General features: G+C 39.0%; 1 protein-coding gene across 1 annotated transcript in view; it reads left to right on the forward strand.

The window, feature by feature from the left end:
• Window positions 1–1,901: 1,901 nt before the first annotated feature.
• The window catches only part of LOC117252871 (golgin subfamily A member 7-like), a 38,555-nt gene continuing 21,272 nt past the window's right edge, over window positions 1,902–19,184 (forward strand). Inside the window, exons 1-5 of the mRNA XM_033620110.2 lie at window positions 1,902–2,033; window positions 4,922–5,047; window positions 8,794–8,946; window positions 16,177–16,278; window positions 17,550–17,602. Of these exons, the coding sequence (XP_033476001.1) occupies window positions 2,025–2,033; window positions 4,922–5,047; window positions 8,794–8,946; window positions 16,177–16,278; window positions 17,550–17,591 (432 nt within the window). The 5' untranslated portion in view covers window positions 1,902–2,024 and the 3' untranslated portion in view covers window positions 17,592–17,602. The remainder of the gene's footprint in view (window positions 2,034–4,921; window positions 5,048–8,793; window positions 8,947–16,176; window positions 16,279–17,549; window positions 17,603–19,184) is intronic.

Genomic DNA, 19,184 nt, shown 5'->3' on the forward strand with positions numbered 1-19,184 from the left:
TCCACTAATGACCCCCTGAAAGCCAAGATCAGGCCACGTGATGCATTTGATGGCTGTGAAAAATGCATTCCTCACAGGCAAGTCACTCAGATCTCCAAACTGAACAGCAGCTCCTGACAGGCTGTGAAAATCTGTCTTGACTTTGGCAAAGCTGTCATACTGATCCTAAGAGGCATATAGTGAGCGTACTTTTTTTTTTGCTGCTATCTGTCAAACCTCATTGTGTTTTAAGAGGGCTTTATTGGCTGGCTGAATCGCAAACAACAAACCAAACTAAATGGTTGCAAAATATGTTTTCCAAATGTTGAATTAATAAATTTTTTGTGTGCTCCGTATTTTCTCAAACCTTCTTGTTTCTCAGCCTGGAACCCTTTTAAAGATGAATTTTTATTCAAATTTGCAAATGTATCTGCTTGCACAACACCGGCTTTTGGGGTTTGTGATGGTTCAAGGCCAGAGACATCTGCCTCCTTTGGGTATTAGGCTTAATGCTGTTGTGGAAACAGAAACCCAGACTTAGTTCAGTGTTGTCCCCAGACTTAAATTTCAACCATTATCCATCCGTTTGAGTCACATAAGGTCGTGTGTTATTAAAAGGATAATACTAGTGTGCATGTTTTACTTCAAATAATTTGGCCAATTTCTTAACTGTTTATTTGTGTTCTTCATGTCCTCCAATCCACCATCAGTGTTAATTCATTTCAGTGCCTGCTGCTCAAAGGGATATATTGGCAGAAATGGAATATAATATAATGAGTATGTTTTCTTTAGTGTATAATCAAATAAGAATTTTTGTGTTTTTGTTATCTGAGAATGAGCTGTTTCATCTACATAGGGAGCAGGTTCTTGTCCATGAGTCCGCTGTGTTGCACCCCCATGTTTCTACAATAGCTCAGAACAGACAAACCAAACATTGGCTCTAGGTTTTAACGTCTTCATGTCAGCCATTGTAGCTGGCAACCCCTCCATGGTGAGCTCAACAGCATTGGAAAAACACTCATTTGTAACTTGAAACTGCTTTATTCAGTGTTTTCAGCAGTGTACATCACCAGGTCCATTTGTTTTGAAGAGGAAGAGACCTCTGTGGATAATTAGGCTCTTGGTAAAAACCTCCCGATTGTCTGGATCATAAGTTATCAGAGGAAAAAAGTGAGCACACATTAGCGGGTGCTATGCTAGCAGCCTGTCGGCGATTAACCAAACATTGTCAGTGAAACACCGATTTGTAACCGGTGTTTTTACTGGTTTTAATAAAATGGTCTGTTAGTTCTGGATAGGAAGGGACCTCTGGGGATAATTCTGCTTCCAGTAAAATCCTCCTGAACAATGAACACTGAGGGAATCCTAACCAGGTGCTCATGCTCGGCACATGGTAGAAGTTTCAGTGGTTGCAATCTGCAATCCTAGATGCCACTAAATCCTACACACTGTTCTTTTAAGTCAAGTGGAAAACCCATTGTTTTCATTTAGTTATCAAAGTCACAGCATTATATTGTTACACTGAACTGATACATGGCATTGAGTTGCAAATATACACTGATAAGATAACTCTGCATATTACCACACAACAGTAATCTTTCGCAAAAACTGGTGAAGACAGTAAGCTACCTAAATGCTTTACTTAAAAAGAAGTAGCAATGCCACTCTTTACATTCAAAATTGTAATCATGTTAAAGTACATAAGTAACAGGAGAACTCTCTAAGTAAAGTGTAAAAGCGCCCACTTCCCCATTGTCAGTATCATTTTATGAAAGACTGTATTATATCATGCATTAAAATGTTTGAGTTATTTGCCTTAGTACTTGAGTGAATGTGTTTAGCTACTTTTCACCACTGGTTGCACTGTATCTCAGGCTACCAGAATCTGACAAGCTCCAGTACTCGGTTGTTCTTAGGGCTCTCCTGCTTGAGCAGACGTCTACGAGCGGAACCCTTGTAATTGCGCAAATATTCCCCCCGGACAGGATATTGCGTAGTACATGCTAAAAGCTGCTAGCGGAAGATAAACAGAAAGCTTGTTCAACATGGCAGAGGTAAGCTAACGATGATTTTGAACCTTAGTTTTCGTACGTAGTCTTGTTTAAACATTTTATTCATAATGTGACATTTTATTCTTGTTTTCTGGGCGTATGTCTGATATATAAGCAGAAGAAAGTTGACCTGCGTTAGCCCGGTAGCTCAATAGTCAGTCGGTAACTGTCGGGTAATGTTTACTAGAAGTAGTTGTGTCATTGCTAACAAGCTAACGTTAGGATATTTATAAAACTCATCTATGCGACATTGTCGGCAACGTGTCCTTCATTTCAAAGAGGAACGAAGCTGCGTAGTTATATCAGGGTGTGAGTGATAAATGATTGGGTTTGATAAAATTATTGGCAGTGTGCTAATTACGTATGTGGCTACACAACTGGAACACATCATAATGGCTTAAAGGAAGAGAAGAATAAGGGGTTGTTTACATCACCGAAACTTGTGACTGTGGTGAGGATAGCTGGTGATAGTAGTTGTGTACTGTGATAATCTTCTGATAGGAAACACCAGCTCACCGCAGGTCGAAAGGGCAAAACAAGACTGATTATATGCAACTCCTGTGGTGGAGACTAAATAATACTGACGGACAGGCACGTTTAGATTGTGGTCTAGTCGATAAATCAATTAATAGGTGCCACAGAATTAATTCACTCATATAATCATACACATTTATGTAAAATGTGAAACATCATCTGAGTTCAAAATCTTAAATGGCAAAGAGGCCATAATAACTTGTCATCATGGGAAAAGCAACAAGACATATGTACATTAACATAATGGCTCTGTTCAACTATCCAAATATGTCATCATGACAGTAAGCCAACATGCACAATACCAGGGCCTTGGAACTGAAGCAATTTAAAGGAATTAATTCAGTCATTAATTTTATTATTTACATCTGTTCCTTTCCTGCTGTTGCATAATAATAATAATCATAATAATGATAAACTTTATTAAGATATCACCTTTCATACAAAACATGCAGCACAAAGCACTTTGCCATAAGGCCATTATAAACACTGAGTGCTTCACATGAAAATAATAATAATAATAATAATAATGAATGTAAAACAGACAAACAAGGCAATTTAATATAAAAGGACATTTAAAAACAGTTAAATATATAGATCAAATTATTCTACAATTTTCATTTAAAAGTGGTGGTGATCTGAGATCCTATTAATCAAAATCTCATGTAGTATTTCTTCCTGTGCAGAGCCTATAATAACCCAACAGGCACAGTCACCAACAGACATCGATTAACCAAAATAAGCGACTTTCAGATTACCACAGAACGTCTTCCCAAAAGTTAACCTCACTGTGGGTATTGTCTGTGCTGGGTACAGCCCACAGCTGCACCAGAATCTACCACCACCCAGTTTTAGCACTGTGAGTCAAATAGAACTCACCACGGTCTTTCCCCATCAAATCCACCACTCACTAATCATAACAAAACCATAAATCTTAAAATCCTAAAAAAATCATAAGTTGAAATAAATCATGAAGTTATAAAATCATGACATCATAAAACTATAGAATTGTATAACCATAAATCATAAGATCAAGTGTAAAAAGCAAGAGTTTCAGGCCTGTATCAGGAAAGTCAGAGCTAGTTAAAGGCTTGAGTACACAGATACGCTTTTAGCTGTCTTTTAAAAATATTTAGTGAGCTAGCTTCCCTGATATCTATTGGTAGTGTGTTCCGTAGCTTTGGTGTGTAATTGACAAAGGCTGCATCCCAGATCTTCTTTGGGCTGTTGCTGGGAACCCTCAATAAACCAGCAGCAGATGATCGCAGTGTCAATATGTCTCAGGCCTGTTTTGTTTTTAAGCTGATGTTCAGATAAAATAAGTAACTTGCAGATGTCATTATTTTTTCATAAACTTAATTTGTTAAAAAAAGAAATAGTGGGTAGGTTGCCCTGCCAATATTTGCTGGTTCTTCCTTTGATGGTGCACATAACACCATGGTCATTTAATTGATGAAGATTATGTCAAAAATATGAGCAACTTGCAATTAGGGTTGGAATGATAAAAGTCTTGATTTATATCTCGCTTGAAAATATATCGATATATCGTACATAGTCGTTCTATCGCCCAGCCTTAAAAACCATCCATTTTCATTCCACTGAATACCTAGAAACCAGTTTACCGGCCATATCAATAAATTGTAGAAATGATTTAAACTCTTTGAAACCCTGGCTCATTATTGATTTATTTTTTCATTCTTTCTATTCATACATTTTTGTCTTTGTTTAGCATCTTTGAAATAGTCCTTACTCCACACTGCATGGTATCCCTTTTCAGCAGATACTCAACAATAAGTCTGACTTATAAGTTTGTTAACTATAAAGATAAAAAATATGAAGCTGACAGGAAACCAAAATAGGCTACAACAAGAATAACACAGACGTGCAAAACAATGTACAATTTATGAGTGATAATCACTCAAAATAATATAGATTTTATATTGTTACACTATTTATACACGCAAATACAGTAGAAAACTGTAAGAGACAAAAGTGTAACATGATCTATTAACATGTAGAGTGATTTTATCCAACTTGTTTTTGTGCCTTTTTCTTTGAAAGTCTATGTATGCCATAGTAAATTACTGAATGTGCCAATAATTCACACTTTAAAAGTATTTTGAAAACATTTGTTCTAGTTTGTTTGTGCTGCACAGACATAAATGAGATACTATGCAAAAGCCCGATGTCAGCACTTTCAACTGTTTTTTTTTTTTTTTTAATTTTGTCTATACATGATATATAAATAAAGCTACTACAAATAAAGCATGCTTAGTGTACTCACTGATTTATAGAAAAACTCAGAGTGGTATTGTATCAATGTGGGATCACGCATCAGTTATAATCTCCTGTTTTCACAGACTCACAGCTTGCAGGACATGAGGCAACAGGCAGCCGTCGCTGCCAAAGTCTTCATTCAGAGAGATTATACCAACGGCACTGTGTGCCAGTTCCAAACCAAATTCCCCTCTGAACTGGAGACACGGGTAGGATACACCTCTTCACTGACACTGTTTTCAGAGTAACATGTTCAGTCACAGTAACGCATTAAATTGATGAATTGGTGGCCTCAAGTCTCCATGACACCTAAAAGACACTACCTTGTCTTGTGGATGAGCTGACACTGGTGTTAAGACTGGTTTAAGGACTAGGTGAAATGTCCAACAAACAAAATCCAGGAAGATTACAACATGATACAGATGTTTTACGTTTTTCTCTCTTAGTTTCCTGCATCACCTGCAAGACTCACTGTTATGCATATTCAAAAAATACAGGTTATCCTGAACAGCTAGGGGCTGTCAGTCTCACATGCTTCAATTAAGTGTGACATGGACATCCACTTTAATAAGTAGTTTCAGCACAAATAGGGCAGAAAAGTAGTGCACACTAATTCATTTGCTTCCTATGTTTGTATTTCTTGACATCATCCTGATGTCTGCAGACAACTGACAAGGTAATATTAGTGTCAGCTACCCAGCAGGTTGCTGAACAAAGTCTAATCTGCACCCGGTTCTGTCGCCTACCTTGGCTTCACATTACTCTCTTATGGGAAGAAACCCATGTAGAAGCAGGGTGGGGGTTTCTGGCATAACTTCATCTGCTTCCAAGGTACATGAAGAAGGTACAAATTATAACGAGATTAAAAACTTTAGACCAACATGTTCCTAAAAGACATTATAAAGTGCATTTATATATAGTTGGTATAAAACAAAAAAAATGTTTCAAAGTATAAAAGACAACTAATCGCACATAGACATATCAGCCAATGGAGTACCCACATGGGTACACGGTAATGTAGCTTCAGGCGAATCCCTGGCCGGGGGCAGTCTAACTGAAGCCTTAACAGCCCTGCCAATGGGAAGACCATCAGCATTAAGGATTTTATTACCTGCTCAACTAAAAAATAAAAGAAGCATTTTGGAACCTCAGGGCTTTTTGCTTGGAAGCAGCAGCATAAGCCTTTGAGCTACTCAGTGTGATCAGTTTACTGTTCTATGCTTTTGTACAGACTCTACATATTCTTACCCAAGTTACTGTCCATTTTCAGTCAGCAAAAATATTACCATGTCTGCAAAAGAAAATAGAGAATTAGTTGAAGATTATTATCACACTTAAAGGTCCATTGTGTAAGATTTAGGGGGATATAGTGGCTTCTATTGGTGAGGATTGCAGGTTTCAACCAGCTGAAACTTCTCCTGGTGAGAATTCCTTCAGTTATCATCATTTAGGAGGTTTTTACCAGGAGCCAAATTATGCACAGTCTCTCCCCCTCTGACACAAACTGACCAGGTGATGAACAGATAAAAACACTGAATAAAGTAGTTTCATGTTACAAATCAGAGTTTCTTCTAAATTCTTTGGCACATTGTACAGACAGGGCGCCAAATTATCGGCAGAGGTCTCTTCCTGTTCAAAACAAACGGATAAGGTGATATAAACTGGGAAAAACACTGAATAAAGCAGTTTCACATTTTTTTAAAAAAAAACTTTTTCTGACGATGCTTGTCATGGAGGGTCCTCTAACTATGGGGGCCAACACAAAAAAGCGAGTGGCCCAATCTAGAGCCAGTGTTTGATTGGTCCATTCTAGGCAATTGTAGAACATGCCGGTGCAACATGGCAATCGCCATAGAAGAGGACCCGCTCCCTGTGTAGATGTAAATGGCTGATAAGGTAACAAAAACACAACGATTCTTATTTTCAGGTGATAATACACTAAACATACTTCATATTATATTTAATTTCTGCCAATATATCGCCCTAAATCCTACACACTGGACCTCTAATGTTAAACAAAACACTGCTGAAATTATCATAGTAAACTATCCATATCAGAATACATGTACAGACCCTGTTTTGGAGCTGGAACCAAAAAGACAGCAGAAATCAGTATGAACATGAAGCAAGAAGTTTAAAAATACTGTCAGTAACTTCTGCAGAGGAACCCTGTTGGACTTTGTCCTTGTGTGAACCGCAGCGGAAATGGGTTAGGGGCAGGCACTGGTGATGGTGTTGAGGAGGAAGAGCAGGTCGCTGAGACTAAGCAGCCTCCGCGCCACATTAAAGATGGTGCCAACCAAACAGTTGAGAGTTCGAAGGACAGAAAGCTTCAGTTGTGAAATACGTGCACCACATGAAAAGAGCAGCTTCACAACACTTAAACCACTCACTGGTAGTTTATTGGCACTTCCCTCTTGATTGGGTGGTTTCCCATGTTTTCCGGTGGGATTCAGTTCACACACAAACACACTGAACTACTGGACAAATAATGAATGCTTCCCCACTGGGAGGTAAAAGCTTCAGTCCCCAATTAAAAGTTATTCCCACATATATGTGTTGATGTTTTACTGTAATCACAGTTTATGAAATATGCGGTATAATGCCAAGCAGTAATGTTGAAAAAAGCCTCATGTTTCTTTCAGACAGCATTTTTTACCCCCTTGTTTGAATTTGCCATGCAATTCAGGTCTTGATTTGTAGAGGTTTGCACACTGTAACATCACATTCTTGCACATAATTATTTTAGGCTGTGGGCTCTATTATTTTTGGTAGCTCTTTTCTGTTTTAATGCTTTTGGAGAATTGCACTAAAGAACTGGGAAAGCATTCTGTGTTCTCTATATATTTGGCAGCTGGATAGCCAAATCAGTCAAGAGAGTTTCATTAATTGTAAAGTGACAGTTTTCACTGACCTATGTCTAATATGTATTTCCTCGGATCACATTATATTCAGTGACAGCCACAATTAAAAGAATATCCTCTTCCTCACTTGAATTTGTAAACCCTGTTCAGCCTTGGACTCTCATCTGACATTTTTGGAATGCTAGTACGTCTGCGTCAGACGTAATGGAAAAGACGCTCAGGCGAAGAAATGTGGTTTGAATTGCAGCCTCTGAATTGGAAAATTAGAAGGAGAACAAAGGCTCTCAATGGCGGTAATCAAACATGCCTAAGACCACTGATGTGTTGGGCTTGTTGTTGCATTCCTCGGGCACAAGGGAGCAGAACATTGGAGGGTTTACAGAGGCTCAGGAGGCCCCTGGCTGGCTCCTCGTCTGCTCTGGAGGCTCCATCTATTTCCCTCAGTACAGAGAGATCACCAGATCCATCCTGGACACCAGCATGGGACTTATGTCTACACCCCGGTCAAAACAGCCTCAGAGTCCAGCAGTTCTCCACCCTCCATCAGTCTTCCCTGCAGCAAGCCTTCATTTGAGGAATTTTTTAGAAACGCTGTTTTGATTATGAACCAGTCACGGTTGCAGTTTGTATCCCAGAAGCTGTCTGCAGTTTACAGATTAGCTGAGATATGTCTTTATCTTATTCAAGGTGTTTCTATACCACTGGAGAAGGAGAAACCATTAAGATTCCTTCCTGGATTGTCACTGCGGTGTCCGGCTTTCAGCGAGTTGTCCTGTCAGTTGTTAAGTGAAAACATTCACGGTGCATTTGGCCAAGGTATCCTAATAATTTCAGGAGGTGTTTCCAGTGTGGGAAGATGGCCCAGCAATCCCTTGATGTATGACCAGTCCAAGAAAATACAGCCCCTCATTTATCTGGAGATGGAAAGAATGGGAGAAAACGATGTGGTGCTACTAAGACGAGTTTCCACATGAATATCCCAACAGAGGCAGAAAGCTCTCTCACACTCGTGTCCAAATCTCCACTTGGCTCTGTGCCTTGTCTAACGATTTTAACCTTTTGATCTTTCTTTATGTTTCCACGTATTTCAGATTGACAAACAGCAGTTTGAGGAGACGGTGCGGACACTGAATAACTTGTATGCTGAAGCGGAGAAGCTGGGAAGCCAGTCATATATTGAAGGCTGTCTGGCCTGCCTCACAGCGTACACCATTTTCCTGTGTATGGAGACTCACTATGAGAAGGTAAAAGACATCTCTCCTGAACCCTAATGCTCTTTTGGTAATATACAAAATGAGGTCCTAAATTTGTTTTTTGAAATAGTCTTGGTTTTGGTCATGAAATCAGTACGTTCACCTGAGTTTTAGTCATATGTAGACAACATCATACAACATTTTGTGAATTAATTTCAATCTATTAAAACACTTAAAGGATAGTTTGGATCTTTTGAAATGGGCTCTATAAGGTATTTATCCATAGGCAGTATATTACATACTGTAGATGTCTGTCAGCATGCCCCTAGTTTGGAGAAGCAGGCTGAAGTACCAACATGGAAGCAAAGCAATGTGGACAGGGGCAGCAGCAAAACATATTTTAGCTGCCTAAAAAAAAGTCCCACCTAAAAACATCAATATCATTTAAAGCATACGCTCTATTGAGAACATTCTAACCATTTTACCTTGCCACAGCAGCCCTGTCCCACAAAGAAGCTGCTATCAACTTCAGCTCACCATCTATGCTCTCGTCAAAGCCACCACACTCCGTTGACAAAAACAGTCATCTTAGCTTGCTGAACCAGAGTTGCTGGACTACTGCTGCCACGATCATTTAGTTAGCTAATTTTATTTTGTGATTTTGGTCAATCTGAACTAACCTTTTTAACCACTAAAGTCACACAGTACCACAAACAAAGGCACACAAAGGCAGGGGTAGACCAGCAGCTCCTGTGTTCAGAGATGTTAAATCACTAGCCCCTTTTACCCTGCCTGTCCGAAGCGGGAATAACGCGCCATTATGATGCCTCACTGTTCCGTGTAAAAGGTCTGATCACGGATTGGGGGTATAGAGTTGCCAAGGTAGTAACTACACTGCACTGGCGTCTGTGTAAATGGGACAGCCAGCAGGATGGGACCATGGGTAGGACAGGTGTGATGTTTTGAGATGTGTTATATGTTATGTGTGTGTGTGATCCACTGCAGAACATTTAAAAAGCAGCTAGAGGCTGTTAGCAGCTAACCCAAAGAGGAACAGCGGCCGAAAATGTCTGCAAATTGGGACAACAATGAGCAGAGGATGGGATCAGTTGCCAAATAACAGGGATGTTAAATGATGTTATTGCTGTGTTAATGCCATTGTTATTGTTTATAAAACACTGCTGACACGTATGTTATATGTCACACCAGAGGCCAGTGCTGTTGTGTTTAATGGGAGGCTGTCATGCCTCTTTTGCTTCCATGATGCTGGCATGCTGTCTAAAATCACACACTGGAGCAGAATGATGCATCATTGTTCAGTTCTGTGTAAAAATGCAAAAGCAGCATAAAGATAGGCTTGTTTTTCTCACTGGAGTCTGGCTTTTAGGAGAGCAATATAACAGCTTCAGTTCCTGTTGGAAAATTTCTATCCGACAGTAAGGCAAAGCTGTAAAAATACTCTAAATATAGTGTACACTTAAACTGATGTTGATTTTCAAAAACCCAAACTGAGGTTTGAATCCAAAAAGTACAAAAAGAGTTTACACAACCAAATTGGTTAGGATATTCATTTTATTCAGTTTAAAGTGTCAAAATCTGTGTCAGCTATGCCTTCTTCAGTGTGTTAAACTTTTCACCAACAGTGGGTGTAAATCAGCTTGTTGCCAACAGCATCATGTGGCTACCTGCCGTTAAAGGTATCTTCAAACCAACCTTACTGAAAACCTCACATGGCCCTTCCCCAACTTTAAATCCCTTAAGTCTATCAACCATAAAAAAAAAAACAAAAACAAATGATACATACAGTCACAAAGCTATATACAGATTATATACACAAACACATGGTAATGTATATTCACATGAGACGTGGGCAGTTCTAAACCAACTTCTAACCACTACATAATGAACAGACATATCTATGGTTCACTACAATTAAAACACCCATCACGAGTCACTTCAGTACAAGACAAATTATGGTATAAGAAAAGTGTAAATGTTCGACAAGTTGTTGCAGGAATAGAGACATCCCTCATTTAAATTAAATTAAATGGAGACAGCACTTAATGTGAAAATCCACTAAGCCTCGCATTAAAACAGTAGTCTGTCAAGATTACCTCCTGTAAGTGGTGGGATCACGTTTCCTACTCCAACACACGTGAGCTAAGAAACAGGAGATTGCTTTCTTTTAAAATGAGGAGAAAAGGGAGAGTTATATCACCATGTCTGATTTATGTTCTGAGATTCCTGTTCTTTTCTTGGTGATGTGTTTGTTCATTATGTAGTTGTTCTGTTGTTGTTCTTCATATTCTTTGGAAACTGTTTTAGACTTGCCCATATAGCCAGTTTGTTAAGTCAGACTGCTCTAAGATGAATGAAACAATACATGGCCAACAAGATGGAAAGATTAAGAGAACCAAAAATACAACCAAAAAAACCCCATTCCATGATCATTTTATTCCCCACAAAGTGCACGTTTTATAATTTTACATGCAGAGTATAGACATCTTGGGTCTCTTATTGACTGCTGCATGTCAACATATTAGTACCACAGTACATAGGTGACATTGAAGTTGTCTGAAGTGGGAAAGTACTATAATACTACAAAGTTGTGTTGCTCCTATGTGGAGCCTTTTAGCTTGGCTATAAACCAATAATTTTATGTCCTCTGAGGGCTCGCAAATAAATATGATTTGTGTACATCTAAAATCTCTTTTGGCCCAATTCATACAGAACGTAAATGAATCATTATGTCAGTGGTCTTTGCCTGTTCGAAGAATTTGTCTTTAAGTGGACAGGAGTGAACTGGGATAAGAAACATTTGGCTTGGTTTGAGTTTTATGAGCACTCATAAAGTCATGCAATTTAAATTGAGTGGTCGTTACCAAAGTAAAAATGGAGTCTGTTATTCAGCTTTTCAGCTCCAGAATGTGGTGGGTTGGCATGATGGATCCACTGGTTACCTACTTAGCCAGATTTGCTAGTTTGATTCTAGGTAACAACAGTACTTACTACAGAAAAACAAGATCAGTAATACTTAACTGGACGTTGTTGAGCTGAAATGATGAAAATTATTCAGCTTTGTTAATTTATTACTCCTGTCAGCCAATTATCAAGCAAAGATGCTAAACATCGTCTGAATCTACCTTTTTAAATCAGATTTTGCTGCTTTTCTCTGTTTTATATGGTTGTGAATTGAATGTCTTTTGGTTTGTTGGTCGGATAGATTAGACATTTAAACATCACTCGTGGCTCTTAGAAATTGTGACAGGCATTTTTTCAGTATTTTATGACGTTTTATAGCTTAAACAATGAATGTGCTAATACAATACCTGAGTGTTTAATACCAAATAAAGTGGTGCTTCATGACAGAGGTACAGCAATGCCCCAACATTATTGTTATCTTTAAACTAGTTCAATTAATCAGCTCATGAACTTACAGCCAGATATTTTACCAACATCAGAGGTCACCTGAATCTCTCTGTGTGCTTCTGTGCTGCTCAGGGTGCATAGTATTTTCCTGATAAAATGATGAATGGCATTCACAAAGTGATCATACCAATCAGTACGGGTGGGGAAAAAAATCGATACAGCATACTATGGCAATATTTTTGTGTGGCAATATCGTTCCATCACACAGTGCTAAGTATTGATTTTTTCATCATATAAATTATTAATATGACAAGTACCAATTAAAATTTAGGTAATCTACTAGAATAATATAACAGTTGCTACTTAAGTCCACTAGATACAGTTTGCTGCTGCAAAAAATGGCTGAAGTGGGGTGAACAGATCTTATTAGATAAAACAGATGCTGACAAATTTTAGATTTGGGGACATTAATTACAGTTGAAAAAGGTAATATAACGCAATATATTTTATCCCAATACTCAGCATATTGCAACATATTTAAAATTGCAATAATATTGTATCGTGACTTAAGTATCAAGATAATATTGTGTTGTGGATGCTCTGGTGATTCCCAGCCCTACCAATAAGCTGGAAAAACTGTGACTATTTTACCATAAACTGTCCATAATATAATGACTCATACAACAATAGCCTAACTCAACTCCTGATCCACTTGTGACAAAGTGGTGTACAGGGATGGCATTATCTCAATAAATAATAACCCTACATGTTACTAAATCAAATATGGATGTCCCGATCACATTTTTTTTTTGCATCCAATCCGATACTGAGTCCTTCATTTTGAAACCGAGTCCGATACCAAGTCCGATCCGATACTTTGCAAAGCATTAAGAAAGAAAAAAAAAGAATGCATCCAAGTTGTCCTATAAGGTTTGTTTTTTTATTTAAATAGTATCCAAAAAGCTTATCGGTCGTTCAGCAGCACAAAATGTAAACAAATTCAATATCTTCTTCTTGTCTTCAACAAACAAAATGGTATGTAATAGTAATAATATATCTTTATACATTGGAAAGCGGAGGCAACAATGAACAACATAGATGTAAAACCTGGCCATTTTTGTTGTTTTGATTCCTCCGATCTTTTATTATGGATTCTGATAAAAATAACGTGATTGGATCCGATACCCGAGGATTGGATCGGGACATCCCTAAAATCAAATCTTATAAATGTTACTACTAATACTAACCACTTCAAACTGACACCCGTTCATCACCAGTGCTGCAGCTAGCTGACAGTGTGTAGTACAGCAGGTTGCCAGATCATCAGGTTGGGTATCCCCCACAGGCCCCACAATACGATATTATCACGATACTTAAGTCACAATACACTGTTATTGCAATTTTAAAGATGTTGTGTTATACTGAGTATTGTGACAATATATACCATTATTTATTATCTTTTTACAACTGTAAATAATGTCCCAAAATGAAAACTTTGTCAACATCTGTTTTATCTATTAATATAAAGTTTTCAGTCTGTTCATCTCACACCAGTCATTTTTACTGCAGCAAAATGTATCAAGCGGACTGAAAAAAAAAAAGATTATATTATTCTAGTAGGCTACCAGAAGTTTAATTTCTATTTGTAATATTAATTATTTATATACACTGAACAAAAATATAAACGCAACACTTTTGTTTTTGCTCCCATTTTTCTTGGGCTGAACTCAAAGATCTAAAACTTTTTCTACATACACAAAAGACCATTTCCCCTCAAATACTGTTCACAAATCTGTCTAAATCTGTGTTAGTGAGCACTTCTCCTTTGCCGAGATAATCCATCCCACCTCACAGGTGTGGCATATCAAGATGCTGATTAGACAGCATGATTATTGCACAGGTGGTGCAACAATCGGTTTGCATAACCAAAGAATTTCTGCACAAACTGTCAGAAACCATCTCAGGGAAGCTCATCTGCATGCTTGTCGTCTTCATCGGGGTCTCGACCTGACTGCAGTTCGTCGTCATAACCGACTTGAGTGGGCAAATGCTCACATTCGATGGTGTCTGGCACGTTGGAGAGGTGTTCTCTTCACGGATGAATCCTGGTTTTCACTGTTCAGGGCAGATGGCAGACAGCATGTGTGGCGTCGTGTGGCTGAGCAGTTTGCTGATGTCAACGTTGTGGATCGAGTGGACCATGGTGGCGATGGGGTTATGGTATGGGCAGGCGTATGTTATGGACAACGAACACAGGTGCATTTTATTGATGGCATTTTGAATGTACAGAGATACCGTGACGAGATCCTGAGGCCCATTGTTGTGCCATCCATCCACGACCATCACCTCATGTTGCAGCATGATAATGCACAGCCCCATGTTGCAAGGATCTGTACACAATTCCTGGAAGCTGAAAACATCCCAGTTCTTGCATGGCCAGCATACTCACCGGACATGTCACCCATTGAGCATGTTTGGGATGCTCTGGATTGGCGTATACGACAGCGTGTTCCAGTTCCTGCCAATATCCAGCAACTTCGCACAGCCATTAAAGAGGAGTGGACCAACACCATCCACAGGCCACAATCAACAACCTAATGAACTCTATGCGAAGGAGATGTGTTGCACTGTGTGAGGCAAATGGTGGTCACACCAGATACTGACTGGTTTTCTGACCCCCCCAGTAAAGCAAAACTGCACATTTCAGAGTGGCCTTTTATTGTGGCCAGCCTAAGGCACACCTGTGCAATAATCATGCTGTCTAATCAGCATCTTGATATGCCACACCTGTGAGGTGGGATGGATTATCTCGGCAAAGGAGAAGTGCTCACTAACACAGATTTAGACAGATTTGTGAACAATATTTGAGGGAAATGGTCTTTTGTGTATGTAGAAAAAGTTTTAGATCTTTGAGTTCAGCCCATGAAAAATGGGAGCAAAAATAAAAGTGTCGCGTTTATATTTTTGTTCAGTGTAATAAAAAAATCGATACTTGGCGTCTGTGTGACAATACCATATTGCCACTCAAAAATATTGCGATACCCCCCCCCCCCCACCCCCACCCCTGTCAAATAGCCTACTTTTGGCAGGAAACATTCAAACTTGCAACGCTGCATAGATGCTACCAGTAAGTGTGTGGAATTAAAATGAATGTAGATCAGATCTTGTGAGATTAGTAAAAATATTGCCATATTGGTAGGGGAAATTCAGCAGCACCTTGACATTGGTAGGGACATCACATGTCCATGTGCCATGCTGCTCTGTGGAGCATGACTAATGTTAAATGTCTTGTAAACACAAACAGACATGGCTGTGATAAAGTAGATGTGGACACAGTTTGCTTGGCACCAAAAAATATTGAGGTTAAACACCCAGCCTTGGTCGCAAGGTATAAAAATTAAGCTATCATTGAGAACAGTCTAAATTAATAGTCAGTTATCCGCAGGATGTTAGCATCTTATTGTCCAATATAATAATCTAAACACGCATATGCATATTCAGGGGGAAATAGTATTTAAAATAAATGTCTAATAGTTGTTTTTTAAGCTACCTATAAGACCTGCTAAGTGGGATTTTACTACAGTACATCATATAGAATTCAATACAGTATTTTGTCAGTGATTGATAACTACAATATGATGTCTTTCTGAAGGATAAATTGTTAGTGTTCAGGATATTGCAAAAGTGGAAAATGCCATGGTCAGTCTATTACACAACAGCCAGGTGATGTCAGGATTCTCCCATTTGGAACAAATGAAGCCCTACAGCCCTAATGAGCTAAGAAAATGTTGCAAAGCTTTTTGATATTTGAACACAGATCAATCAGTTGAATTCATTCTTTGTTAAAGTTATACCAGTGATGTGCCATCCATGAGAAATGTATCTGAAACTGTGTCTGCTGTGCCCATTTAGGTTTTGAAGAAGATTGCAAAATACATTCAGGAGCAGAATGATAAGATCTACGCACCACGAGGCCTCCTGCTCACCGATCCCATCGAGAGAGGCCTGCGAGTCGTATCCTAACCTACAGTGCCGTAGTGTTGTAGCCAGGAAATAGTGTTTATTCTCTTCGCCCAGGTGGAATTTTCCTGAGCCTTAACTGTGGAGCCTTGTCTGACTGTTTAGAAATAAACTGCATACAATGACCCCACAAAAAAAGATGATTTTTTGCAGTCATTTATCTGACTCAAACTCAGATTGCCAACCTTACAAACAAATTAGAAGCACACTCAATGGTCAAAGCCACAATGTTTTTACAATAAAAAACAATCTTGTTGTGCAAGAAAGAGCATGTACGGGAAAGAGGAATGATACGTTAAATATTAGTGGCAACTTTAACTTGTTAAACAGACCCCTGAGATCAGGGGATGTGAATGTAATCACACCACAGCTCTAAGTAGAACAAGGAGCTTTCACAATGACCTAATAGATGTAGTGATTTACAGGCCTTCTGCCCTCACCATGTCTTTCCCTGTAGTTGCTGGATGAACATAGAAAGCAGCAGTCCGGGCAGCTTACAGGAAATCCACCACCATGTAGGGATACCCTGTAAAAACAGCAGATAAAAGTATGTAATCCATAGCATCTGCATAAAATCAGTGGGTGCACCAACATCCTGGCTGTACCAGCGTGTGTGAGTGTGTGTGTGGTGACTCAACATCCTAATTAATTGGAACTGTGCGGCAAACGGAGATTAGGGATAACAAAATATGACCAAAATTGCTCACAGCTGAGCTTCGTTCCCTCTCTCGCCTGTGACTCTGTAGCGTTGGCAGTGATCTGGATTATTTCTCCGACACTGTTGGACCGCTGTGTAGACTTTGGCGCAGGAGAGATTGATAGGAATGTCTCACCTGAACTGATGTGGCTGCTTAGTGCTGCACTAAGTACATTTCCCACCAAGTCTGAGGGGTTTTATTAGCCACTTACAAGTCCTTCCTCCTTATGTTAAACAGAAATTTTAATTTTGTTAATGATGGCAGGGCCTGCTTTTCTTTTGAAAGTAAATCATGCCAATAATCTTGTCTAGTCTAGTCAAATGTCAGTCAGCTACTGCCATGGGAAACACCCACTGAGAGGCTTGAAGGCGAGACACTGTTTCCACAAACCTGTCCAAAAAGAGTTTCATCCTCTGTTGATAAATGGAAAAATATGCACAAAAGATCCAGTATCATTATAGTTTATATTTCCTCTTGTAAAAAAAAAAGTTAAGATAATTCACTTTAGTAGAATAAAATGAACCCAACCTTGCTTCAAGTGCTTGTCCTTGACTATATCCTGTTAAGATTGAGGTTACCATCTTTGAAGACAGAAGCCTGACCAGATAAAAGCTGCCATGGTGAGTCTTATAATTAATATTCCATGTATAACGAAGACTTACACTTTCTTACTAGTTCAGATTTGATGCTGGGCTATTAAGTGTGTACAACACACACACACACACACACACACACACAATTAAGTTTACAAATAAATTTTTCCAGTTATGAAACACACATTTTCCTCTCTTTGGAAGTAGAGCAAAGAAAAGAGCTTGAGTCAAAGAGCAGTAATAAAAGAGGGCTCAATCTTTATGTGCACTATGCTTTTATGCAGAATGCCTCCTCTTCATTCAAAGAAAAAATCCCACATCAAAGTTTAAAGCCTCTTCGTCTGTGAGCAATATTACTTAACTGCTTTACGGTAAGGAGGGCTGTTTCATAAAGCATTTAAAGGATTATTCTGATTACTTTATGACTTCATGTTGCATAAGGCCCAGTGGTTTGTCACTTACTTCACCGAGGGCTATACTGTATCCACATGAAGCACACACAGAGCGCTACTGTCCAGAGCACGTCAGCGAGCCAAACCCAGCAGCTGAACCCAAAAGAGTGATTAAGTGTCCTTTCAGCACAACAGCACATGCCAGTCAGTTACATGTCTTAAAGTAGCTGTAATCAAACAATTATCACATTTTAGTTCAAATAGCCCATTTCCTTGTTTACTTAACTGGCCACCGGGCTTCTACCACACTAAGGTCATATCAGAGGAAGTGGGAGAGTCAGCCTTAGTTTGAAAGCATTGCTCGTCCTGCGGTGAGATACTTTTTTTGTGTTTGTCAATTAGCCATACACAAACTGTAGGAGATATTTCTCTGTTTTTATATTGTTATTTTCTCATATTTTAGATTGTTAATATATCTGATTCTTCTCAGTCAGCAGTTTGTATTTAATGAATATTTGATAATAGATGTGAAATGTGTATTTGTTGCGAAAATTTGCAGTACAAGACACTTTTGCTCTCCTGCTTCTCTCCACTGGAAGTACCTTCCTGTCTGTCACCGTTCTCTGCCTGCGTCTCTCATTTGGCACTATGGTTACATGAAGAGGCTGAGCTGTCCTCCCTCTTTGTTTCCACACTGTCACTCACTCTCTGTCTGTGTCATCATCATCCACCTGAATATTACTATCTGACCTGTTGAATATAATAATATTTTATATATATATACAGTACAGGCCAAAAGTTTGGACACACCTTCTCATTCAATGCGTTTTCTTTATTTTCATGACTATTTACATTGTAGATTCTCACTGAAGGCATCAAAACTATGAATGAACACATGTGGAGTTATGTACTTAACAAAAAAAGGTGAAATAACTGAAAACATGTTTTATATTCTAGTTTCTTCAAAATAGCCACCCTTTGCTCTGATTACTGTTTTGCACACTCTTGGCATTCTCTCCATGAGCTTCAAGAGGTAGTCACCTGAAATGGTTTTCCAACAGTCTTGAAGGAGTTCCCAGAGGTGTTTAGCACTTGTTGGCCCCTTTGCCTTCACTCTGCGGTCCAGCTCACCCCAAACCATCTCGATTGGGTTCAGGTCCGGTGACTGTGGAGGCCAGGTCATCTGCCGCAGCACTCCATCACTCTCCTTCTTGGTC

The sequence above is a fragment of the Epinephelus lanceolatus genome, chromosome 9 (genome assembly GCF_041903045.1).
Source record: "Epinephelus lanceolatus isolate andai-2023 chromosome 9, ASM4190304v1, whole genome shotgun sequence".
NCBI lineage: Eukaryota > Metazoa > Chordata > Actinopteri > Perciformes > Serranidae > Epinephelus > Epinephelus lanceolatus.